We start from the raw sequence: 27,586 nt of genomic DNA, 5'->3' as shown, positions 1-27,586 counted from the left end.
GCAATAGTACCAGTGGATATGGCATGCTTTTGACATTGCGTACAGCATACGGCCATGTACGCCTGTGCATCTAAAGCATGGTTGCACCTGGCCTTGCAATAAGTCACTTTTCCCCTTCCTTTGAGATGTGTTCTGCATTCTTCAGACACGGATAGGAATTTAGATAACATATAAAATCTGAAACCTGATCCCTGGTTGTGATTAGAAGAAATCACATGGCCTCATGACCTGGCCAGATCTTGTGCCCCACCTTCATAAATCCAACCTGCAGCTGAATACGATCTTCACTTCTTGTTTCTTTTTTTTTTTTTTTTTTTTCTGAAACAGCTGTGCACTGTTAAGTATCAATGGCATGTCCTCTTTCCTTCTCCCTTCCCCCCTCCAGATTCCAGTATTTGACTGGTAGACTAAATAGTATCTCTGTATAACATGTGTGTGAGTTTATAAAATAATTTGGTCTCTCTTACGCTGAAGTCCAACGCACTACAAGGCTGTAGGTAGTGCACCCTACAGATAACAGACAACCCTTATCTGGCTATGCTTTGAGTAGTCTGGGAGACTACTGCTCTCAACTTCGAATTCTGATTGAAGGAGTATTTAATTTCTTGGATATTTCTTTAATAGGAAATGAAAATCTGGGTAGGAAGGAAGCAATATTAAAAGTCACTGGCAGACCGTTAAAAAAAGTGAAAATATTTTCACCTTTGTCTGACAGCATTAACTATGCTGTGGATTTCAGATTTCTTCCAACTTTTGCTTTTTCTACCTTTTTCATTAAAAAAGTCCTTAGCTTTACACCATTTGATTTTTAGTAAAATTTTGAAGTGTTGAAGGGAAGCACTGTGGTGGGTACATAGCTTTTGAAAGGCATAAAAATGCATTAAAACACCAAAAAGAAAGTCTGCTAAAATCAAAACAAACAAACAAACAAACAAAGGACCATTATGTAGTGCTGCTAAAAACTAAGAGACATAATTTACTGTTTTTAGTAGTTTTATTTATAGGAGTGCCTAGGGACCAACAAGAAGTGGAGTTTTAACAGAATAGGCACTGTTCAGACTCAGAATGAAGATAATCCTTGCCTTGTGGAGCTTAAATGTAAATAAACGAGATTGAAAAATGATAAGAAAAAAGGTATTTGGTTTATAAATATCATTAAAAAGGATAGATTTTTTGTAAGTTACAACTTTTTAAAAATATATAATTACTTTTTGTAAAAGGTCCTAGATGATATGTTATGAATCCAATGCAATGTAAAGCATAGAATAAATATAATTTCTGTTTGGTTCATAAATTATTCTCTATAAAGGACAGAAAATTAGGAATGCAAAGGATTTCACAAGTCAGATAGTCCATATCCCTGTCCCAAAGCAGGGTGGGCTATGCCTGTGATACTCTGACAGTTCTTGAAGGATGATGGTGGTGGCAATTCCATCACATTTCCTAGGTAATGTAAAACAATAGTATCTTGCATGACAGAGTTTAACCAACAACCAGAAATTCATCCCAGAAACAGCCTTTGTACTGCGAGAAGCATAAAGTGACTGGTTTGTACCTCCCCTTTGGCAGGTGATGTTCCGTGTTTAGTCAGCTTTGTCCTCAGTTACCTTCCCTACCAGAAATTTGTCTGAAGCACAGGAACTGAGACCTTCACCTATAGCTCCCACAGATGAACTATACAGCTCTTTACATCTGCTTGGTAACCATCCCTTTGCCCCAGAATAAATCGCACAAATGGGTGCAGGAGGCCCAGTTCTTCTCTGATGTTCCAAAATGCACTTCACAGCAAAAGTGGTGTTTTATCTGGACATAAAACTCAGAACAAAAGGATACCATTAGTCCTGTGAGCCAACTTTTCTCCAATGATATGTAATTTTGTGAAAGAAATTAACTGCAGGAACAGAAAGTACAGTTTGGGGGTTTGTTTAAGCCATGCAGTGTAAGTAATTAGACTTTAAATGGAAATGTTGTATTACATGTGCCTACAATCAATTTTTGAATTTTTTTTAAAGCTTGTTCTGCAGTACTGGCCATAATTGGATTTCTTTCAAATACTTTTAGGACAAATGGACTCAAACCTTAACATTATATATTACAGTCTTAAAAACATATGAATATTAAAAATAAGAGGAACCAGAGAGTTATGTAAGATCAATGTTGGTAGAATAATTCCTTAATTACTCTTCCCATGACATTATACTTGTCTAAAACAATAATTTGATCCCTAAATGTTGTTGTAAGTAAAATAAGTCCTTTCTAAAAAGTAATACCTAATCAGTAATTATTACTCCCTTTGTTCCCCTTTCCAATCTCTATACTTTTTACAATGATCATATGTTTTGTCTTCACTATTTCTTCTTTATATCCTCATCAGGCAGAAAAGCCTCCTCTGATGCTACTGTCATCCTTGCCAGACTGACTTGTGGGTTTCTTTCAATGAATTTGCCACGGCAGATAGCAGGAGACAGACAGTTATACTTGCTACTGACACTGATTATCTTCTACTAGATTTTCTCTGGAGACACAATTTTTTGCTGGTATCCCATTGAGCTGGAGACATGAACAGCAAGGTACTTCATCTTGAAAAGATATGCAGGCAAATACTTTGAGAAAGGAGCTTAGGGTAGAGGGCCTCACAGTCTGAAGCTGTTGATACCTCTGTTTTTTCTGCTGTAAGGGATAGTTCTTCCTGACCAGAGCTAACTATTAATTCTGCCTTGAAGTATGAGGGTACACGGTCTCTCTGGCAATACTTTTTATAAAGTGGAGAACACTACTGGGAATGAAGTCACGTCTACTCATGTAGGCCACAAAGCCACGGCTTTTCTGATATGCTTAGGTTCGCAAATGATTTGATTCCCTTGAGTTTATTTGAGGTTTTTAATTAAAATTCTGTGCTTTGATACTCTGATTTTATTGAATGTGAGAAAGATTTCTTGGCATTTGATTTTTGTTTAAATTAAGGACTCTTTAGAGCCATCATGTAGTGTAAAAGATTTTTGAAGTGGATGTTAATGACATCACTTTAACGATGTAAAGAAAACCTTGGGGACAATGAGAATGCCTGCATTTTCTTTTTCTGGAATTTCATCTTTGTGTGCCTGGATTGAAGACAGGATTGCGAGCTAGGGGAATTTCTTCATTTTTAAAAGAAGTTATTTTCAGATGTAAGTACCACAGACTTTGTCAAGAGATCTAGTAAGCATTATTTCCAGAATTTTGCCATGGCTGCTCTTTCACTCTGTGGACCTCCTTCTGTGGGAAGGAGGCTATGGAAACAGAAAAAAATAAGAAAATTGATGGTGTCCATGAGGAACTTCAAAATACGCAAACCTTCCTCCTGAAGCTGTGCAGCCAAGAGCATAAGGTTGTTGAGGCCAAAAGGAGAGCAAACAAGGGGGAGTATGAAACTACAGCCAACTTATTACAGCACATATGAGCACTTCTAGCCTGGATTCTCATCCATGCTCTCAGTATAATGTAATATTTATCACTTCACTGGATAAACCATGTGTGCCAGAACGGTCTTCTCCTTCTGTAGACACAGCTAATTTTCTCCATGGTGGGCTTATCGAGTCATTGGATCATTGAGTTACTCAGGTGTGAAGGGACCCCACAAGGTCTCCAGTCATGCTCAAAGGGACAGCTGTGAGAGTGCACCAGGTTGCTCAGGGCTTAATCCAGCTGAGTCTGGAAAACCTCCCAGGATGGAGACTGCACAACTTCTCTTGGCGACTGCTTCCACTGCTTTGTAACAATGACAAAGGCTTTCCTTACTGACAGCCTGAATTTCACTGGTTGCCATTTAGGTCCCTCGTCTCTCACCCTCCAGTCGTGGGCCGCTGCAGAGCCCTGCTCCCTCTTCCTGATAGCCCCCTCGCCTGCACTGCCATGCTGCTGCTATGTCTCCTCACGACCACCCCCTCTCAGCAGAAAAAGCCCGCTCCCCTCAGCCTCTCCTCAGCGGCCAACTGCTCCAGCCCCCCACCATCTTGGTGGCCCCCTGCTGCACTCGCTCCAGCTTACCCAAAGTCTTTCCTGTACTGGGGTCCCAAAACGGGAGGCACTGCCCCAGACAGGAGCATCCCAGCCTGGAGCGGTACCAGTTAGGGGTCAGCCCGCCTCAGGTGTGGGGCTCGGCCTTTGTCCATGATGACTTCTGTCACATTCCCCTCGGCCCATTCCCCCAGCACATACAGGTCTCTGTGGATGGCAGCCCTGCCCTCCATTGTGTCAGCTGCACCCCCAAGCTGGTCTCATCTGCAAAGGTGTTGAGCAGCCAGCTCTCTGTCACTTGCCCTGGGCCATTACTAAGGATGTTAAAAAGGATGAGTCCCACAGCACAGCCCTGTAGTGCTCCACTTTGTTACTCTTGCTGCTGGCCTCCTGTTACAGTACAACGCATTAATCATTGCCCTTTGTGTCTGACCATCCAATCCATCTGGTTGTCCACTCATCCAGACTGAAATGCGTAAACCTGGGTAAAGGGATATTGTCGGAGACAGAGCCAAAAACCTTGCTGAAGTCCTTTAAGCTTTTATGTCTTGCTTAGGTCTTGACATGCCCAAATCATCCTGTGGGCCTTTTCTGAAGTCGGGTGCAATATCTGCCCTTTTCCTTCGTCAGGGGCCTCCTCTGGTCTCTATAACTTTTCAAAGAGAGTAGAGAGCAGCCTTGTAGGGACATCTGCCAGCCTTCTCAGCCCTCCCAGATGTGGCCTATTTGGCCCCATGGAACTGTACGAGCTGAGTTCTCACAGTAATTCCTGTCACCATCTTCATCTGCTTCCTGTACTTCTCCTCCTTGCACAGAGGCCTGGGAGACCCTGTTGGTGAAGAATGAGGGAAAAAACGCACAGAGTACCTCGAACTTAGCTGTGTCTGTTGCAGCTACGTCACCTGCCCTGTTCAGCAACAGACCCATATTTCCATTCTTCAGTCCCATGGACCTTTCGTGCCCAGTTCTGTATTCAGAATTTTGGTCTGTGGACAGTAGATTCTTTACTGAATCTGTTCCGAAGTAAAGACAAATTTTATTTATTTTTTATTGTTTTGTTTTATTTATATTTATTTATTTCTCTTTTAGTTGATACTTCTACAACTCAAGGGAAAGAAAGGACCCAAATATACTTTATTTAAGAAAAAAATAGCACTTTTGCACCTGCAAAGAAAGCTTGAAGTTATTTTTATGTAAGCTACTCTCAATTTTTTAGATTTTCTTGTCATTTAACCCAAATCTCAAGATGGAGGTGAGTTTTTTTTTTTAAAATTATTATTTATTTTTATATTTTCTCCTCAGTAATATGTGGGCTGAGAGTTGAGAAAGCGTGTAGATTGTGCAGAGGGGAAAAGGTCATTTAAGTACAATTAGAACAATTACTACATTTAAATAAATATCTTTGAGGTAGGGGTTAAGGAAATGCCTACTCGTGTCTGAGGCATATCTCATAGAAAGAGTTCTTTTTGCAGTGTGGGTTTTCAAAAGATGGTGTTCTATTATTGTGCTTCCTCTGCCTTGTAAGGAATAATTAAAAAAACAACAACAACTTGTAAAGAGTATCACATCCACATGCAGAACATATATTTTGCAGAAAAAATAGCAAAATATTTTCAATTGCAGCTAATATCGTTTCTCTGATGCACACACTGAAGGAAAATAAAATTCAAGTATACAGACAGAACACCTACAACAATATGTTCAGGCAATTAAAGAAAATGAACAGAACTTCTAAAACCAAATACTCAAAACACATGTCATTGCAGCTTCTAGCTAAGAGCTGATTGTTGTTTGGGACTATGTTTTTCTGCCCAAGCCTCTACTGAGAAGCAAAATCTGTAACTGTACTGACCTAACCAGAAGTTAACGTACACTTTTAACCTGAAACACCTTAATCGATACCATTGCTGTGTCCAGTCAGTACCTGTTGGTTTTGAACTGGGCTACCAGTCACAGGTGGGAAAGCTTTTGACAGATTTCAGGCAGTAATGCACTTAGGTAATCGTGTTCAGGGGATGTTTTTATTTTTTTAGGAAACCTGAGTATTGTAATTCTAAAACTGTGGACCTGACAGGAAAGAGGAGCAAGAGTGGCACAAGAAAATAATGTTATTTTCCCTATCTGGCCAAGTGCAGCCTCTGTTCTCTGATAATGGTAACAGCTTGTTGCTTTAGAAGGCTCTACCTCTGCTCCCCAATAATAACCTTGCTAATTGTATAGTGTTGTATATAGTGGAAAAATTTTTCCTGACCCCGCAGGGAACTAGTGCTGTGGAGCGTGAGATTTGATTAGCCTTATTATCTTAGCTTGCCCAGTTACTAACATTGTAAGCCGCCATGAAATTATCCACCCCTTTTAAAAATAAAGCCATACTATTTGTCTTGATTATCTCCTCCTGTGCAGCTGAATTCCACATGCAAACAGACCTCAATGGTGGAAATAGCATAGGAATTAGATGTACAGACATTTAACTCTGAAGGTATAGTCTCCTTTTATTCTTTCAAACTGCCTTTCCATGTACATCAACATTCTCCTAATTGTTGTGGTTTTGATCAACTCCCTAAAAGAAAACTGTTTCTATTTTACCTTCAGTATTTGTAATCATCCACGTGATCTTTTAATGAGTTCCCCTGGGATAGCTTGGAAAATCATGCAATTACTCATGAAATGTAGTTTACAGATTTTGTGATGTTTGCTGAATCTTTTCAAAGATTAAATCTTGAACAATGTTTAGTCTTGAACAATATGAAAACAGATATGAAATTATGCGATATACTCCCCCCACACCCCAAAAAAACCAAACACCCACAAAACAAAACAAAAAACCACACATACAGCCAAACTACAACAAAACACCTCCAAAACCCTAGCTCATTTCTTTGGCACAAAGAACTTCAAAAAGTCTCACTGCTTTGATAATGATGATCTTGGATAGTTCTCCAGTGGATGCATAAACAAATTATCATCATGAGATTGGTGATAATGGCGATAAAAACAGATGTCTGAAGACAGATCATAACTGATTATCCCTGTTAGACATAGGTAAACTGAAGCGCACAGAACGCTGGACTTGCAGAGTATGCCAGCAATCAGCTTAAACCTACATTTATAAAATGTACTGTCTCCAGGTCTTTTGCTCAAAGTACTCAAAGACAATTCTCCACAACAATTAAATGTGACATGGGAAACTAAATCAAAGAAGCTCTTCTGTGGGTACATCTGTTCCTTTTGTCATTAAAATAGTCATCAGAACAGTAACAGAGATGCTCAGAAATCAAAGAATTGTGCAGACCGTAAGACAAAGCAAAAGTTGCTGTACTTGACATCAGATCATTCCTTCAGTAATCAGCAAATGTGGTGGTGGTGGTGAATAGGTATTTTTGTTTGTTTGTTGTTTTCCATTTGTACACCCAGAACTGTGACGGGACTGAAAACCATGTCATTCCCATTCCCCCATTTTGTACACTGGAGTGACTGCTCCTCTACCCCTTCAACATCCAGGCAAGAGCCCTAACAAAACCAAAAGGCTCTGGAGATGCACCTCTACCATGCAACTGGTAGCACCAGCAGGGAACTATCACAATATTAGCAAACCTGATCTCTGCAGTTTTACTGAGAGGAGCATCGGGCTTCAGAGAAACCACTTAAGTGAGTGAGATCCATGCCATCAGAGACTCAAAGGCAGAGTACAAAGCTCTGCAGAGTCATAAATTCCAGTTCAATTAAATACTAACTGATCAACCCCGAAGTACGAGGGCTGGGGCTGACCTACCTCCTTTATGGTCCCTGAATCCTGTGGCTAGACAGAGACTGAAATAATCCCTGGCATAAAGCAACTCAGCTTTGGCACTATTCTAATTTATGCCTGGCTGCCCATGACCACTAGCCAGAAATTGCTGGGGCGTAAGTCAGCCCTGGCCAGGTCCCCTTCTTCTGTGCCCTAAAATGGGAACAAGGTGAGGCTTGGCTGAAGTGCAGTAATTGCCTGTTAAACGGGTAAGAGAGACTTAGTCATTTTGCACTTCGGGAATGATGCAGAACTATCAGATTGAACCACGCCATCAGGATCCTATCAGCCATCCTTGAATGGGGGATTTCTGTTATGAGTGGCATGTGAATGTAAGCTATAAAAAGCCAAAAGATATGATCATTCGTACTAGAAGGTAAAAGTCAATTTCTAAATTCTCTTCTAAAACAATACATCTCTGTTTCTTTCTTGACCCTAATGGGTCAAATGGATTAAATATTGGGCAAGAAGCGGTGTGCAAGCATTTGGGGCACATTCCCAAAGGGGCTTTAATAGCCAAATAGCAGCTGTGGAGGCCAGAATGGAAGACATTCAAAAAGCTCCAGAGCAGTCAAAGTGCTTTGCGTTCAGATATTTCTGCTACAGCCAAAAATGGGCTATCACATTTCACAGGTTTGGATTCAGGCTTTGTGTTGAACTGTAATAAGGAACCTCTGAGTTTTGCAGAAAAGTGATTTTCTTTCATTGGCCATGAAGGATAAAGTCAGGATAAAGACACCAGCATGAAATGCTACAACCCTTTCTCCTAACTAGAAAAAATGTTCAGTCTCCTCAAATGCAGGTACTGTACGAGAAGAAGATGTTGAGCTGTAAAATGCAGAACGAGGTGACAGCTATGCATTTTGTGGCTCTGGTTCAACAGGTTTTCCAATGGAACATCACCAAAACTAACAAACAAACAAACAAATAAATAAATAAGGGGCAAAGAAGAGAGAAAGTTGTAGAGTTATTTTTTGGGGCATGAGGATTTTCTACTCCTGTCAGTTTTTCCACTGTAGCTGCAGGGGTTTGAGCACCAGCAGAATGGCAGGTCTTTACTTAGCTGAGAATCCCTCACGACATGTTAAATTCTCTTTCAGTTTAATAGGGGAAAGATAACTGCTTGTGAAGAAAATTATCAAAAATATGTTCAATTTAGACATTTTACTGAGAGACTGAAAGAGGGCTGTAAGCTCTTTGGACCCTGAGATACATAATTGCACATTTTTGTTAAGCTCTCAGCACAGTAACTTTTCAGGGTAGAGCCTTTGGTAGCTCCTGTACTTTGAAGAGTAAATAAAAATAATTCATAAGGGAATTCTAAATGCTGGATTTTTACATAAGGACAAGATCTTATTCAATCTGTTATTGGTCACTTGCTGGCTGCTGTTCCACCATTTCTTTAATTATGCCCATCAGATATATGCTGCTTTTTTGGACTTCTTTGGTTGCCTTAAAGTCAGCTTATTTGTTATGTAGTAGGAAGGCACAACCTGAACCCGCTAAAATGTGAATCGATACCTAGTGGAGTTTCTGTTCAAATGCACTCAACCCCCACGTAGTTCTAGCTTTTCCTTCTCCCCAACGACTTGCCAAGCAAAAGCCAGCGTGAACTGCAGACAGCTATTATTAAGGGTTACCATATGTTACAGCAGGCTATCACGTCTTCTTAAAACAGCACAATTAAGCAGATTACAGCTGAACTGTACACTTGGATTGAAAAATTTTTGGAACGTTGGTGAGAGAAGGAAAAAGAGAATGAAATCAGGCTGAGGAATGAAGTCTTGCTTTGTACATGAACGCCTTCTTTTCTGGGGCAAACTCTATCTGATGCACGCCTGAGATGCACACTCCAGCTTCCACGAGAATTGTGCATGCAGCAGTGCCTTAGCATTTGCAACTCAAATTTCATTAAATCCAAGAATATCCAAAGGTGAAAGTCTTCACAAAATCGACCAGAAGCAAAAAGTGACAGCTAGTCTATAACCACCGCTCAACGCAAACCAAACGCTAAAAGCCAGTAAGTAGTGATCGGAAGCGCAGGAAAATCAGTTTTTCTGTGTTGTTCCCATCTCGGTGCTTGTGGAGACGGTTGGTGTCAGCGGAATTTCTTCCCTGCTTTGGGGAGCGAGCGTGCCCTGCACACGTGTGCCATCTTGCACACACGTGTGCCATCTTGCACACACGTGCACTTGCTCTCCCGTGACCCTGCCACGTGCCCCCACACACACTCTCAGAGTCCCTCCCTGATACACACACATACACGCACTCCTTCACATGTGCCCTCGCACACCCGCACGGCACACACCCCGTCACACACTCACCCCGTCACACCTACACGCCTGTTCTCCCACATACGCTCCCCCCCCACAACTCTTACACGCTCTCTCTCACCCTCAGAGCGCCAGACACGGTGTCTCACGCACACTCACACACCCAGCATCACACACAAGCACGCTTTTCCAGTCACACAGCGTGCCGGTGCCACAGCCCCTCACACACACACACACACACACACACAGTCACGCCCTCCCCACACAGCGGGGCGGTTGGCGGCGGTTGGGCGGGCGGGAGCGGCGGCGGCGCGCGCCCCCCCTCACGCGCCCGGCCGTTCGCTCGGGCTGGGCTGGGCGGGAAGCCGGGGGGGGGGGGGGGGGGGGGCGATGAGGGTGTGGGAGGTGCCCGCGCGCCGCCGCCGTTGCCGCCGCCGCCGCCGCGGAGGCCGGGTCGCGCGCGCCGCGGAGGCGAAGGGGGCGGGGGAGGAGGAGCGCGAGCGCGTGCTGCTGGCAGGCCGGCGGCGCGCGCCGAGGCGGGCGCAGAGCGGCGGGGACGGGGACGGAGCCGGCGGGGGAAGCGGCGGCGGCGGCGGCAGCAGCACCTCGGGCTCGCGCTGTGCCCCCGCCAACCGGCACCTCGCGCGGCCGAGCCCGCCCATGGGGCTGTAGCGGCGCCCGCTGAGGAGGGGACGGGGAGCGGGAGCCGGTGAGTTGCGGTACCGGGGGGCGTGCGGTGTGTGAGGGGGGGGGGGGGGGGGGGGCGGGGAGGGCTCGGTGCCGGCGGGGAAATGGTGGTGCGAGGCGGGGTCCCGCGGCCGGGCGGCCCGAGCGGAGCCCCGTGTGTGTGTGTGTGTGTGTGTGTGTGAGGCGGGCAGAGCCGCCCGCCCTCCCCTCCCTCCCGCAGGTACCGGCGGCGGGCGGGCCTGCAGGGCAGCGAACATGGCAGCAACGGGGCCGGGGGAGAGGGATCGCTGCCCCCGGGGCGAGGATTGACCCCCCCCCCCCTCCTCCTCCTCCTCCTCCTCCTCCTCGGGAGACCCGCTCCTTACCCGCCGCCCCGGTTTATCCCCCAGCCCGCCCCCTTCCCCACCCCCTGCCCGTATTTTCTCTCCCCCTGGGGATTATCGGATCTCCCTCCCCTTCCCCCTTCCAGGATTATCTCCCCCCCCCCCCCCTTTAGGATTATCTCCCCCCCCCCCCGGTTTATCTCCCCCCCGAGATTACCTCCCCCCCTTCCTTGTGGGATTACCCCCCCCCCCCCGCCCCGCCGTGCCCCTCGGGGATTATCCCCGCTCCTCGGGGATGATTCCTCCCCTCTTGATCTCTGCCCCGGCCTTTCCCCGGTTATTTTCCTCCCGAGGAAGTCATCCCTCCCCTTCCGTCTGCCTCCGAGCGGGGAAAGGGGAGAAAACGTGGTTGTAAGCGGGTGGGCAAGGAGTTTTTCCCTCGGCGCTGCCGTCCCCCCGGCTGGGTGCAAGTACTGCGGGCGGCTGGATGCAGGAGGTAGGGCAGGCACCGAGTCCAGCCCGTGGCGTTGTGCTCTGCCGGCAGGAAAACGCTTTCAAGCTGTCGGGGGAGATACTGGTGAAAGGGAGCCTATCTGGAGCGATGCTTTACGAAGAAGACGCGCACATGCACGGCTGGGTGGTGGATGTCGAATGGTAACCACGAACTGCACGGGGAAAAGCCAAAAAAAAAAAGAACCAACGGCCTCCTCGTCTCTTTGAGGGGGGTACAGCTGTAACACTAAAATGTAAGCGGGGAGGCACGCGGATGACATTGCTGCTGCCCAGGGGTCAGAGCTGACTTGGATAGCCTCTCCGTTGGCTTTCAAGGCAGTTGGCTTAGGCTCTTCTCTGTGGCGAGGAGGAAGGTACCTTTCGCATCGGCTCTGAGGCTTATGCGGTTCATTACTGTCACTGTGCTGGCAGAGGAAAAATGAGTTCGTTCCGAAGGAGTAGAGATAAGGTTTATCTCGCGTATTTGGCACCCGCATAGGTTAGACCATTCTCTTATTATTATTCCTGGTCTTACTGCACAGGGGATCACTGGAGGAGAGTTGCAGAGCTCCTGACCATCTTGCGGCACAAGGCCCGGGATTACATCCATTAAACTTCCCCGACTTGGCTTTGGGAGGAGGAGGGACTGTGAGAAATTGTAGAGAGGCTAGGCAGCTATAAATAGCTGTCGGACTAAAGGAGGCTTTGAACAAATCTTAGCATACTGCTTCTGAACAGCTAGTGTCTGTTAAGCTGGTTGAGTTGACAGCAGCATCATAATGTTTCCTTTTATTTCTGCTGAGGTGGTTGGCTTTTAACTCTTTGTGATGTGACTGGTCCGTGCAACGCCTGTCACAAAATTCTTCTTGAAAATGCAGTAAATTCACATTTAAACAAAATGCTGGCAATTGGAGTCTGGTTCGAGCTAATTGCAATGTGATTTTTAAATGACTCTTCAGAAAAAATCTTTAATTTCCTCTTTCCTCCCTTGAAATGTTTGGAATTGATGATCTTGCTCTCCTTATTTTGTTCTTGAAGGATTGCACTATATAGATTACCTGGGATCCATATTGCTTTGGAAAATCTGCAGTACCGAGGCATGGTGTCATCCTAAAGCTGCTACCATTGCTAGGTTTTTATTTCCTTGTCTTGTTTATATGAGACACTTTCCTACTGTCCTCATTATTATTTTTTATGGAACCTTCAGCATCCGCCCCAAAAGTGCGTATGTTCAGCTTCTCTAAATTCTGTGTGCTTGCATGCGCTTGAGATCCTATGGATCACTGCTGCTTCAGCCTGTCTTGTCAAGAGCTACTTAATATGGAAATTATTGACAGATATACCATCGCAGCTATGTGGAATGGTGTCTGTTCTGCTGCTATATTAGTGGGCTAACTGTGCATGCCAGAAGTCTCCAAAATGATTGAAAAGCTGTTGCAACATATGTGCAATTGGACCTTTCTTGAACTACCTCTCATTGCTTTTTTCTCTTTAAACAAATAATGGAAGCTGTGCGCTTAAATCGTGGTGTAATCACGTATGGATTTTTTAGGTAAAATAGAAATAATGAAGAAAGTAGTGAAAGTGTGCCTAGCCGTTATGAAAGAGGTCTGACAGAGAGGATGAATCTCCAAAACAAAACAAAAAAAACACACAATTTTAGGATGGTTCTTATTTAAAGCATACACCTCGGGGAGATAAAAAGGAGCAGAAATCTAGACAATCTAACTTAATGCTTCTGGCAATTTTAGTTGATGTTTAACCACAGTAAAAGCAGGAAAAGCAAATAACCTACCAAATAATTTGGCAGGCTTTATTTTGAGCTTTTAAGGGTGTGATTGAGCATTGTCCTCAGAAACTCAACTTTTTCAATCGGAATCAAGCTCCAGCTTGAGATTGGGTCCTTGTGCTGGGTATTTCTCTGTGTAGAAAGAAGGGTCGGTGATATGGGGAAAACTTTGTAGTACCATAATGACAGGCAAAAGAACCTTCAGTATGAGTCTACTCATACAGTGACTCAGTCCCTGAATCACACTGTTTTTCTAAATGTGTTTATTTGTAGAAATTACTTACAGTTTTAGTGCAGTTTTAGAAAAAGTTTTGTGTCCTTTAAAACCTTGCTTTGTGCTGCAGCTCTGAGTGAGTCCGAGTTCTGACTTGATGTGACCGTTGCAGGCTCTTGTGAGTGCCCTCTGGTACGCTGTGCAGGACACTGATCTGTAGACCAGTGAAGCTTTCTTTATGTTGTAGTAAAAGGGGGGGTTTCTTTCTACTTAAGAGGCAGGTATGCAGCTGGGGTCGTGGTAATGCCTGTAGTAGTGCTTTAGGTGTTGCAGTCTCCATTTAGATGTGGAGTAAGTTAAGCTGTCCTAAGATTTAAAAGGGTAACAAATCCACGCAGGTTTAAATGGTATTGTCTCTTGTGTTCTGTGTTTAAGGTAAAGATGGATAAAAATTGACTCATCCTGGTTTGAGGGAATTGACTGATCGTGCTACTAGATGAGGAGAGAGCATTTGCTGCAGAAGGCGTACGATAGGATGGACGGATGGGTTCTCAACACTGCATACACCTGAACTTGCTTTTTGCCATTCATTCTTTTTTTTTTTTTTCTTTTTGAGTTGGCCTTGAATGAGATGGTTGTGTTTATCCTTTGTGGAAAGGAGAGCCAATAGAGGAGGTAAGGTGTGGGGTGAAGCCTTTCTTAAGAGGCAAAACAGGTTACTGTAGCGGGAGGCAGCACACAGTATATAGTCCATAAACTCAGTGCTATGGCAAACTGGAATGGGTTTGGCCTTGTACATGTGGTTAAAAAAAACGGACTTCTTAGAAATATCCTACAACTGGAGCAGCACGGACGGTGTTGGGGTCATTTGTATGGGAGCACGTAGAATACGATCACAGGATTAAGAGTGAGTGTGTCAGGGGAAAGTGGTTTTAGCGTCCTCTGCAACAGAAGAATCTCACAAAGGGTACAGGGCAAAAAGTAAGTTTCGTTCAGGCTTGCAGGTGAGAGGCAGAAGTACAGATGTGCAGGCCACAAACGCTGAGAGGAGTGTAATGGTTCGTTCTCATGGGCATGAAGGTGTCAGCGTGACTTTTATGTCACAGGACGAGTAGTAGACAATGATTGTTTCAGAGCTCACGACTGATCTAAGATTTCAGTTGTGTGCACACTAGCTAGGAGAAGGCAGTGTCAAATAGCTGGATCAGTAGGTGTTTTTGGCTAGCTTACTACAGTTGTGAGTAAAGTCTTTACAGTCTGAGTTCAACAGAATGTCAGAATGATGGTTCAGGTTCAGTTGTAGGGGGAGAAGTTTAGATCACGTTTAAGATTGTCTTTGATTTCCTGGTCATTATTACTAACCATCTGCAGTTACTCTCAGGTTATACTAGAGCAAACTGTTGCCCTTTGCAGAGGGATTAACGAGGCATAGTGATGTGAATATGCTATTCTGTGGCTTAAAAATTGCCTTTTTTCAGAATAAAGCAAGCCTGAATTATTTAATTATGTCTGATGTCATTCTTACAAGAATAATGGAGGCAAAAAAAGAGAGGTTGGGAGAGGTGCTTGTCCTTATCAAATCATTTACATTCCTCTTTTGCATTGATTAGTGTCTTTAAAAATGATAGTCAGTAAATTTACAACTTGTATTAAATAATAACAATTTGTAAGTAGAATTTTCTCTACCTTTACTTCATGTTTAATAATTTCCAAGATCTCTTTGGTTTATAAACAAAATCCAACAAAACAAACAGGTGTTACATATTGAGAATACTTGGTATTAGCAACTGTTTGGTGGGTTTACCCCTGTTGGTTATCTAAAGAACTCATTCCAGTGTTAGTGTCTAGGTCTCATGAAAGCACGGTGGAAATTAGTAAGATAGTGAAATTGGATGGCCTTTCAGATTTATTGGCAACAAATGTTAAGAAATTACTTGGATCTGCTATTTTAAATGTATTGACTAGTTTTGCATGCTGACAAGCAACCATTTGAGAATAGGAACCTCAAAAATCCATGCTGACTGCGGGAAAAGTCGGTAATTTTCACTAACTCTTGGGGGGAAAAAAAAGGAACCAGTTCTTTGCGTATTGCACTAATACGTTACTCTCATGGCTTTTGCATATCCAAATTAAAGGATCAGTATTTCAGCTAAATTCACTTTTCCAGTAGGTGGAGACACAACTGTTGATTTCAAACAACTTCAGCCTTCACTTTTTGATTCCAAACGTTTTGTCAAAATACTGTTAAAATAATGAAAATTAGGAGGTAAGAAAAATTGCTTTTCTTTTCCTTTTCAGATCAGTTCATTTAAGTCTCTTTGCTGAGATAGCGTTGGCATTCAAGTATTGCTTCTATAGTAAGAGTAGCTACTGAAATAGTTTGCTTTTAGCTTTCTAATTAAAGCTTTATCTCCACCCACTGGTCAAATGTGCATTAATGAAAAGTTAAAGTGATACCTCTTTAAATACCTAAACAGGATAGAGGAAAGTAGATTGAGGGTAAATAGACTGAGGTAAACAGATAGGGTAAAGGTTTTTCTTAGTGCTAATAACACAGTATGGGGGAGCACTCAAATAAATCTCTAGGGGAATGAAAGAAAAATGCGTCAGCCATTCTAACTGTGCTATTACTTTCTTCCTTCCGTTTTATTTATTTTTTTAATGATTCCATGTTTGTTACCAGTGTTATGTTTGGAGATATGCATGCAACTATGATGTGAGAGGTTTTGTATATGCTGTATTTAAGACATCTCAACAGCTTTTTGTGTGACATTGCTTTATTTTTTTTCACAAGTCAGTGGGCCAATTGGTAAGTCAGCCTTTGCATATCTTCTTATTAAAATTCCTCCCCATGCCTTTCCTGATCCACTGTTGAAGTTTACAGAAGTCTTTTTGGCAAGATGCAAGTGCTTATACAGCAGAAGTTCTAAAACTGGGAAGACAAGCTGCAGTCGAGTGAATGAAATGGGTGAAAAGTTTCTTTCACCTTTCTGAGCAATTCTGGCTTACAGCATTGCAAACTGCTGTGCTGTAGCAAAGTATAGCGTTGCTGGACAGAAATTACTTGGCTGCCGTTAAGTTAACTGTAGTCACTGCTTCTTACATCTACACTTGCATTTCTTGGTGTCAGTAGAAGTGCAGGAGTGAGATGTGTAATTAACAATTGAAAGTTCAATTTATGCATTCATTGGTAAAGAACAGGCTGGCCAGGAGAAACTGTTAATTGAAACTTAATGTTTATAGAGTGAATGACTGGAAGGCAGTCATCTGACTGCAAATCATGCAGATACTTAGTGCTCTTTGCCGATCTACTGGTACAGTTTTGCTGCTTACGCTAGATTTGGTAAGCCAGAGCAGCCTGGGGTGAGCAGTGCTTGATTTGATCAGTGCTGATGCTGGCGATATTGGGGCCAACTCTGTAATTTTTCTTTCATTCTTTCCTAGCTTTCCCCAGGGTGGCCCATTTGCTGCAGAGGTTCAACCTTGGCATGAAGCTGTTGTGTGAGAAGTTGTCCATCTAATTTTTTCTGACGTTAGCTCTGTGGTCATCTCATAGGTGTCTTGGCTCAACGGTGGTAAGATGGACTAAATTGGAGGCGCTATCTTTTGGGAAGCAAGATAAACTGGTAGCCAGCGTTAGTGTGTTTCACTCAGCACTTCTGTAATATCTGTTCTGCTCAGACAGAGATAATGATTGTACTTAAGCTGCTCTGACTGATGGATGAGCACCCTCACCCTGCTGCTGCCTGCAGTGATCGCATCCACTCCTTGTTGCCCGTGCAAAGAGGGAGGAATGGCTGGGCAGTTTTGAGGACAGGCAATGAATGCACTAGAAGAAATATTAGGAAAGGGGTTGGAGAGCACTGAACTGGCTGCTGTATTGCCTCTTAATGTTTGCACCTAATTACATAGGAAAAAGGTCCTCCCAAGTTACAGGTCTTAGGGATCAAGGCATCTTTAGCAGCCTTAGCTACTGGAATAGATGAGCAACTGGACGTGCATGCGCCGGTGAGAAGACGAGAGATTTGGGGTGCTGAGAGGTCCGGAAAGGTGGTGGTTGGCTTATTTAGAGTTCTCAGCATGAAGTACAAGAGCAGGGAGCAGAGCCGCTCCGGTTTGCGGGTGGAAACGCGGCGAGCCCGCTCCCTCTAGCGGCTGTGCGGAGCTCCCGGCTCTGCGAGTGAGCTGCACGCATTGAAAAAGCCTGCCGTAGCCAAAATTTGTACTGCGCGAAGTCCCGGCCTCATAAATGGATCAAAAAAAGAGTCTCCCATCTGCACAGTCAGTTGCTCGGGAAGTCACTGCGGTCCGTTTGCTGGAACCTTTTTTGTTTTGCTGTTTCCTGGAAGCATGCGAGCTTACTGTTGAAGGGAATTTATCAGCTCTGAATTGAAGGGAGCACATTTAACTGCCAAATCTTGGCAAATAGCTCTGGAAGCAGCACAGCCTAACTAAACAGCAGCAGAGCAAGTGTGTAGCTCTTACCAAGTTCAGTCTGCAGTCTTCAGTCAGACCCCATGCTATTGCAGCTCAGGAAAGCTGTAAGCAGCACTGTAAAACTGTTGAACCTGAGGTCTTCAGAAGGCACTAATGAATGGGGAATGGAAAAGCAAAGGGCTGATCATTCAGCAGCTGGACTCACAAAGTGGAAGGTCTTAAGATGTTTTGTCTTAAGTCACGTGAAACTTCCAAGGGAAGTAAATGCTTCGTACCCAATTCAAAGCTTCTGGTATTGTTTCACACGGCTTCTTTCTAACTATTCAAAAATTGAGCTTCTGGTATCTAGCAAAGTTCTTTTTTTGTAGACAAGACATAAAGTTAGGCCTTGGTTGACCATACATCTTGTTCCTCCGTAAAAGCACCAAAACTGTTTCGAGACAGTTTTGTGTCACCGTGGGACTGTTGGAATGGTGTTGTTTGGTCTTGCTATAACTGGATATGTCGTTGGATTAAAACGCTTTATGCGGACTATTAAGCAAGCTAGAGCTCATAAGAATATACTGCTTTTATTTGTTTTAAAGTAATCTCATTTGCAAGGTACTGACAAAACCCTGTAGAGAAACTTTCAGTGAAACCAGTAGGAGTTTTTCTTTGGAATTGTAAGGATTAGTCTAATTACAAATTTGGCAAGAAGTGCTTTTGCGAGAAGTTCCCCAAACACTGCTCCTTAGCTTAGAATGCGTGGTGACTCTATGGGTAAGTGGGACTGTATGTCCATTCCTACTTGACGTCTGGTGTTCTGCAGTCTTGCCAGTTACACATATCTGATTACCACCACCAAAAGAGGCCATTACTCAGAATGTGTACTCTCGTATACAAAATTATTCTCTCAGTCTTCAAATCATTATGAAACTTTCAGACATTTCAAATTTAAAAAAAAAAAATCCCTTGGGCCTCCACACCCCAGGCATAAGTGATTTTACTTTACAAATGTAATTACTGTACTTCCAGAAGGTAATCTCTCTGGACAGCCATAGACTAGTTTGAATTAGATTACTCTTTTTTTTTTTTTCCCCTTCAGGGTGAGTTAATACACTGAGTTTTATTTTTCTGTAATTACTTCAAAATTCAGATCACTTTTGATGCTTTCCACTCTTTCTTATTACTAGACTGGTATAGCTAAGGATACTTCCATTTTAAAGGTTACATTTGCGTGTTTTTTTTTTTTAACCTGTAACTTTTTCTCCCATTAGATATTTTGACTGCTCCTGGAGCTTATGTTATATCAACTTAGACTCAGTAGTAGTGTTTCTTAATTTGCAAATACTGGAAACATTTACTTAATAAGCAGAGTAGGTCTTAGGAGATACTACAGTCAAGAAAATGTTTTTCCCATTTTTCTTCATGAACTTCAGCAAGAAGGGCAATTCTCTGGATAGATGATTGTGAACCGTGATGGGACACTGATTCCAAAGTCCAATGCTTTTATATAAACAGCCTTTTTCTACTGGATTTTAATTGGTTTCAGAAGTAGCTATGCACTTAACCACTAGATCAGAGAAATCTACGAAGATGAATATGTAAGCGAACCTCCTTGTTTGAGAATACAGCGCTGCTTTGAAATAGGGACAAGGAAATCTTTGGTGTTCTCAGGTCTAAGGACGTGACTTCCTGTCTGCGTTGAATAGATGGAGAGGCAGTTCATCTTAATTCTGTAGTTGGCATCTGGTCTCACAGCGCAGGAGCATTAAATGCTAACGTAAAAAATTTTGTTAAATACAACATTAATGGATAAAACTGGTTATGCGTGCATTGTCAATGAAGTCCTGCAGCCAAGCTGTGTAACACTTGATTCCATTACAATCCTGTAAGTGTTTGGGTACTCCTTAATAAGGTAAGGTTTTCAAATGATAAGAACTTTCACTGGATCAGATCAAAAGGTCCATCTAACTCCATATCCTATTTCCAATATGCAGTGCAACCTCTGAAAGCATTCAGAATCTACCAGGAGCTAATACTAACATTATTTCTGAGTAGATTTTCAAGAAGATAGAAGAGAAGCCATAGCACGTTTATTCTGGATGTCCATGTCTCTTGATAAGAAGGAGCTGGGACCAGAACACGTGGTGTCCGGATAGCCTGAAATTCAGCTTCCAGATAAAGAAGCATATGGTTCACAACTCAAATAACATCTTACGTAATTGCTCTGGACCTGCACATGAACAGCTTTCAGATCTGATTGTTTCATGGAGGGGACTGAAAACTAAGAAAGCAGAAAGACTGATAATGCTAAAGGCACGAGACTGAAAGTTTCCAGGGAGAAAGTCCACCTAGTGGACAAAAAAGACATCACATTTCACCATTCATTCTTTCTGTACGATTCTATAAGTTACTGAGTAGCAAGTATAAATGCAAGAGGATGATTTAAAATACCACCCACGGGTAAGCAGCAGTAGGTATGGCTGCCTGTGAGAAAAAGACTCCTTATCATTGCACTCAAGACAGACCCTGCATTGAGACCTTTCTCCTGCTTAATGTGATGCTGCTCGATGTGGAGATGTTACCTCTCTGAACTGAGGGGGGCTGTTCTGATAAACAGGTTGGAGCAGGCAGGCAGTCTGTTAAATTCTCTTTAAAAGCATGTATTTTTTATTTTTGTTTGTGTGTGTCTATGTACATACAAAACTCTATGCATATATGGAAGGATTTTTTTATACGGTATAGCATTTGTATATATATATATAAAGAATGTCTGTATGCAGGTATGTATATATAAAACCAGAATGTTTGTGTATAAACAAAAAGCCTGGCACCCATTAGCTGTCTAGAAAAGTGAAAAAGCAAAGTAAACATATATGATATTTTCCCCAAGTAATCTTTTAAGAGTCCAGATAATGTTTAAATTGAAGCCTTTCTGAACTAGATGAGGTTTGTGGGATTCATATCCTGTACTTTTACACGACACTTCCATTTCAAAAGTAGTCTCAACTTCATGGACTGGTATGCATATGTAAACTGCCTGTGTGCACTGGAGATCTGTTTGACTAAACATGAGAAACTTTTATCCTTGGACTGGATTACTCTTTAGTTTGTTTAAATAATTGATATGGATTTTCTCTGGAGTGCTTGATAAGTGAGATGTGATATGTGTATCTTTGTAGCCTGCTATGAGGATTGAGCCAGTGCTGGCTCCTGTTTTGATAATAGAGCTGGAGGTGAGTTTGCAGCAGATTAATGATTACCCATATATGTAGCTTAGGAAGCGTGTCAGACTAACCAGGATGCTTCACTGATTTATTTGCTTATTTTTTTTTTTTTCCCATTGCTGCATTCTGCCTAACGGTGTGTCCGGATGGAACAGCAGAAAGAAGTTTAGCCTCCAAGTGCTGGAGACTATGTGCCTGTTTGCATACTTACCTGCTCTCCAGAAATTTGTCTGTTGCTGTGGGACATCTTTCTTCTGATCCCATCTTCCACACAGGCATCCTGTGTAAGGTGACCTAGCCCTGGCTAATATCTTGGTGTGGCTTTAAAGGCTCTCCTGTGCCATCAGCGTGGTGTTCTAGTAGACACAAATGATGCAATGCGTTGGGGTTAAATGAACACTTTAATAGTTTGGATATGGGGTTGGTGGGTCATAGAAACCTGTGAGCCACATGTTGATAGTGGGTGGACATCTGAAGCTGAAGGGGAGACTGCTAGATTAGCAATAGAAATACTCCTTCAAGTCAGACTGACAGTACTGTGCTTGGAAACAGATTTTCAACCAATCTGTTTGAACATGTAGATTATAAGGAAACAGTGCTATATTTTAAATTAAAAACATTCTTCCCTCTTTACATTGTCCTATATCTAGACTCAGAACTGGCAGCAAACTGTAGCAACTGGCTCATCTTTCACTCACTTCAGTTATTCTTCAAGTTCGCTATAATCAGTATTATTTGGAAAACACTTCCATGTTTATGGTAATACACAATGCCTCCTAAGATACCAGGAAATACATTATTGGTAGGTTCATGGTTTAGTCCTCTGATGCAGGTGAGAAGGATGGAGTCAGGACTTTAGACTATCTTGTGTTGAAGGTGAGTAGGAAATGTGTTTTGGTCAGTGAGGTCAGCTTGATACAAGATCACAAAACCCAAGCGGTTGCTGCACAGAACAGAGGCGTAGTGCTATAGAAATAGTTTGTGCTACCTGTGGGAAATGTGATGACAGTGACCCAGGGAGATGTAAAGGGCTTTTTCCTCTTTGCTCTTCAGTGTTTCATCTTTTCACGCTTGTTGGGAAAAGCCAAGGTTCTTGTGTTTAATACCTTTACCGGTCAGTTCAAGGGGCAATAAAGAAGCAGTGTCCCAATAAATGATTAAAAATATTTTTCCAAGGTGGCTTTCTTATTAACTTTGAACAAGAAATATAGTCACTGGCAAACCCCTGGTATGGGATAAGTGGAATATACAAGTTCTCAGCCTTGACATAAGTTGGTGAGTGTATAGTATAAAAGTAAGAGCAGTTACATTACCAAGAACTTGATTAGGCTTCTTGAGGTTCTTTTTGTTCTTGGGATTTTGATTGTGTTGGGAAAAACAAGTCTTTTTCTTTTTTTTTTTTGTCAGAAATAATGCAACAGCTGAGCTCAGAAAAAAATAGGCCAACTTTTTTTTATCCCAAGTTGCACCAGGAGGGCAAGTCTTCCCCAAACTATTGGTACTTCTTGCTGAGAGAAGTGACAATGTTATATCTAACTTCCATTCTCAAAAATAGCTATAGTTTGATCTTCTGTTACCTTGAAAGTAAGGGCTGACTAGAGGTGTCTTTTTTTCTTGGGGAAGTAGCAAATCTCTGGGAAGAAAATTAAGATAAAGTGTAGCGTGTATGTACTTCTTGTATGGAGATGGGGAGGAGGAAGTAGTAAAAAATCTTGCTAGCTGTAGATTGAATACTGTCTCTTCAAATGGTGCCCAAAACCACTCTCATGCCTTTGAAGATGTTGAATGCATAATAAAATTCAGGTTGTATTATATAGAGTTACTATACTTGGTTATCTCTGATCAAAATTAGAGTCCTGCTAAAGCTTTTATTGCACGGTTTTTAGAGTTCATTGGCAGCTTCCGAGTGAGTTAACCGGATGAAGAGAGGCAACAGAAGTGAAGAATCGTCAGGACTCTAGATGCTGGCCATCTTTTAAAGCAGAATTTAAACATGTTGGGCAGATCTCTAAATATCTATAGCACAGATTGTTTTTAATCAAACTACTCATCCTCTTAATGCAGCTAAGAAGCCAGTTTGATTTTAGTTTCCGCTCTTTTTTTAAGCATTTGGGTATACTGAGAAAACAGGAAGAGTGTTTTCTTGGGTGAATAGAAATAGGCAGTGAATGGAAGGATAGTTGAAAACATTTTTTTGGGCATGTTATGAGTAAGAATGACCTTTGTTCACAAAGAGGGTTAATCAAGAGTTATACTATGTGACATTTCACACTTTGTATTTAAATATATGCAAATTCCTCTTGTCAGCTACTTTTCAGGGGATCTGATTATAAACGTCAGAATGAATCTTTCATTCAAGTATGTCACTTCTTTCCTTTTTGCTCTTTTTCTCTGCAGTCATTCCCCAAAACAACTTTAGTGGATACCTTAACTTTTGAAGTCATTGGAACTACTGACCTGCTTGCAGCTGAACATACAATCTTTTCAGTAATACTTCAGCAAGAACACATGCCTCTTATGTGAATCCCACTTCCCTGTAATATTGTCTACTTTTTGTCTACAAAAAGAAAGAACTTTTTTTGAGGCAGTAGTGTGAAATGACAGTACAACGAGTGGCAGGTTGAACCTGCTCAGCTCTTGGGAACCTGAACAGCCAGCATAATGTCATCTTTCAGACAGAAGCGCCAGGCTGTATACATGAAGACAGGTGGAGCAGGCGGCAGTCCCATTTGAGCACTGCCCCTTCCAGCACAGTGAAAGCACTCCTTCAGTGCTAGGCTGTGTGCAGAAATGACACTAAGATGATCCTGAATTGATATGTTTCCCACCCCTCCCAAAAGTATTATCCAACAAAACCTTCAAAAGATGAAAATCAGCCAGCCCTTTTGTTAGAGGTATCTTTGTACTAGGTGTCAGAAGTAATGTATCTCTAAAATTTGGTTTGGGTGCTTTTACTGTAGTATGGGTCTTCCCTGGAATCTGTTTCCCTTCCTCAAAGATCACAGGACACTGTGCTGCATTAACTTTGCTGTTAGTATTCTAGATTCAACCGTGGGTAATTCAAGATGTTGTTTGTCCTGAGGAAGTTGGTGGATTCAATAATGCTTAATTTTATTTGAACTCACTATCTGTAGGTTCAGAGAAGACTGACATCTCATGTGTTTAATGAGGTGTAAAATCCATGGGTATCAAACTCCATTTATTGCTGATAGTGAAAATCTGAAAATTTGAAGTGCCCGATCTTATCTTTGGATGTCTGCATGTCCATTTGCTTCCTACACTTCTTCCTCTTCTTTAGTCTAGTATATGTGTGTAACGTAGGTCAAGAGCAGTTATATGGGGCCCCAGTATGGGTTTACAGGTACTGTCACAGCAAAGAAATGTGTAACAGGCACATGATGCAGGGAACTACAACGCACCTTGGTGTACTCTGCTTGAACTTGTTCAGTATGCAATGAATGGTTGGACCAGATGATCTTGGAGGTCTTTTCCAACCTTTATGTGTGATTCTATGATTCTATTTAGCGCGCACACAAAAAATCACAATTCTGAGCATATGTGAAATTTAAGTAATTGCATTTGTGAGTTACAGTTACTTTTTAATTCTCAGCCCTTTCAGCCATGATTTAATCTTATGTCGAGCTGATGTGATGCATGCTTGATTGTATCTTTTTCCTTCATAGCCCTTGATGTCCATTGTGCTGGACAGGAAGCTACTAATGAATTTGAGAAATTAAGTTTTAAATACAGAGACTTGGCTTATTTTTGGACAACTGCTGACGGGAGCTCTTTTCAGACCAGTCTCTCTGCTGTTAAAAGGAAAATGTTGATTTCTTCTGTGTGAAAGTTGGCTTCTCTGGGCCTGAAAACTTATGCTGAGAAGTGATGCAGTGTTTAAATCCTGACAGCACGTTTAGAAATACAGACACTCTGCCAGCATTTCTGCAGTTGAGAAAGCTTCTTTCATGTTTCAGCTGCTTTAGTCATTGAACACAGATTCCTCCTTGTGGAATCAAGTGTCGCTACTTTTTGCTACAATGGCCAGTTTCTGTGGAGAAATCCTTGATGCCATCAGTAAGCTTGCTTTATGAAAATTATATTATATTAATGGAAAAAAAATCCCAAGCGGCGTGCTGTGCTAAACGCTAAATAAAAATTACTGCTAGATATTCCTCTAAACTGAATCTTCCAAAAGGAGTTTCAACGTGATGATCCGGCCCTTCTAATGGATCCCTCTGTGCAGACTGCTGCTGTGTGGACCAGTAAGTCCAGCGAGTGGTTGCTTGGCATTAATGGATGGCTGGGCTTGTGCCTTTGTTACTTTGCCATTGGATCTGTCCAGGGACAGGTGTTCTGGCAGTCCATTTGCACGTAGTTTATTTTACATCTGTTTCCTCAAGTTATTTTTCCCCTCCCAGCTGGGCCAAAAAGCAAGCTAAGGTCCAGAATGCTTACTCACAGCTTTGCATGTGCACGTAGCTGCTATGTGATATGCTTGTAGCTGAGCTATCCCAATCTGGTAGTTAAGAGAAGTGCAAGCTCAGGCTGCTTTTTGAGGAGGGGCAGCCAACCAGTTTCTGTTCTGAAAGTGAGCCTTGTTCTTGCACTGCATGGGCAGCAGTATGTGTGCAGGTATGCTGGGGGCCATGCTAACAAGACAGGGCATCCTAAAAGTCAAAGCAGAACCATTTGGATTCTGGGTATGTGTCCAGGACCTATGTAGTGGAAAATCAAAGAAATATAACTGATTACTTGGGGCTAGGGGGGAGATGTCCAAAAAAACCAACAACCAACAAAAACAACCAAACAGGAAATTGCATTTTCTGAAAATGGATTATCTCTTAGGCTAGGTTTTATTTCAGACCTTTCAAAATGATGGGAAAGAACGTGGGTGTTTAGCTTCAATGCTGAGTTTGCACGAGCCAATGACTACCTCATCTATTTAATTCTTACTATCTTGTATGTGCCGTGTGACCTGTTGGCCGAGGTAGTATTTGTTTTCTTTGTTGCCAGTAGCTGTGAAAGTTATGAATGTTTTTTTGACCTTGTAACACCCAGAAAATGTTGGGTATCTTAGCATTATGGAAAAAGATATCATTGCCCTTTTAAGTTCACTCGGGAACTTGAGGATAACTTCATGTTAAATTATGCCACAGTCTTAAAGCCAGTTCTGTCCAAAGAACCAATTTATCCATAGGAGGGTACATCGCTCTCTTTTTATATATCTCTCAGGCCCAATACACTTCTGGTAAAGAGGAATTTAATGGGGAGTATAATAAGCAGCAACTACTGTGGATGGGACTGTCTGCTCCGAGAAGTCATTTAGTGTGATGAGACAGTCCTCTTAACTGCCGTGCTGAAGACATTGGCAAAGCAATTACTCTTTTCCAGGTCAAGACCCTGACTTCATAAAACCTTCTCGTGGAAAAGCCAAAACATGAAATTATTTATCTGTTGCAGTGGGATTCCAAGGTTGGGGATGCAGAAGAATCGCAGTTCCTAACCTGCTGTTTCTGATTTTACTTGGGAGGACTTTAATAGGCTATTTTGAGAGTCCTCTCCACTTCTATTCTGTTGGTGGAGTTATATTTGAACTAATTTTGACTGCTGATACCCAAGTCACTGGGCCTAGAAACTTGGGCAAATCTGAGAGAGTCCAGTGTCAAAAAAATGAATGGGGTTCATCCCTCAGCGAGGTACTGCTCGTACTAACATCTTCCTCTCGTCTCGCTTTCTACCCCCCTTCTCTGAGACCCATTAGAAATGGGAAGAAGTGAACAAAGGACTTGGGTCAAAGCCAAGAGAGTCTGTGGCTTTTACTCTTTCACTGTGAATGGGATGGAAGACAGCATGCAAGGAGGATATGTATGAACTGCTTATAAGAAACGACAACTGCAGCTTGGAGTCTAGAAATAAATGATCCTAAAGTTTCTTTTTTATTATTTTTCCCCTCTGTAGGCTTTCTCATGTTTCAGATAAACTCAGAAAAACAACTTTGATCTTGGCCTCATTTTTACAAAATACATGTTATGAAAGAGATCGTGATATGTAAGTAAAAGTTGTAGTTTTAAACATTTCTACTTTCAGGTATTAGTTATTTACCAGGCTAGGAAAATAACTTAAATAGACTGTATTCTTTGATTAAGTTTTGCAGTGGTGCGAACTGTCCAAGAAGGAAAGTTCAGCTATCTTTTCATTTGCCAAAACTTCTTTTGAAAAAGGAAAGTAAATGAACTGAAGATGTGCAGAACTTGGCTTGCGCTACAGTAATTGAGGGAGTGATTTCTGTAATGTGGGTGACTGGAATAAAGTACTTGAATAGTTACTGCTATCGAAGAGGAATAAACTGAAGTGAGGTGACTGCCTTCCACTGCAGGAC

General features: G+C 42.3%; 1 protein-coding gene across 9 annotated transcripts in view; it reads left to right on the top strand.

The window, feature by feature from the left end:
* The first annotated feature begins 10,589 nt into the window (after positions 1–10,589).
* Positions 10,590–27,586, top strand: part of PALS2 (protein associated with LIN7 2, MAGUK p55 family member) — a 51,562-nt gene continuing 34,565 nt past the window's right edge. For 3 of the 9 annotated variants that reach the window (XM_083826882.1, XM_083826889.1, XM_083826887.1), the window contains exon 1: positions 10,604–10,765. Coding sequence is in view for 3 of the 9 variants with exons in the window: in XM_083826881.1 (XP_083683007.1) it covers positions 14,188–14,236 (49 nt within the window). In the remaining 6 variants the exon portion in view is untranslated. Of the gene's footprint in view, positions 10,766–11,610; positions 11,933–13,996; positions 14,237–27,586 lie in introns of all 9 variants that reach the window. The other 6 variants (XM_083826881.1, XM_083826883.1, XM_083826888.1 and 3 more) reach the window with 6 other exon arrangements.

The sequence above is a fragment of the Anser anser genome (assembly GCF_964211835.1).
Source record: "Anser anser genome assembly, chromosome: 2".
NCBI classification, from domain to species: Eukaryota; Metazoa; Chordata; class Aves; order Anseriformes; family Anatidae; genus Anser; species Anser anser.
Note: the sequence above shows the minus strand (reverse complement) of the source record. Positions and strands in the feature narration are given on the sequence as shown.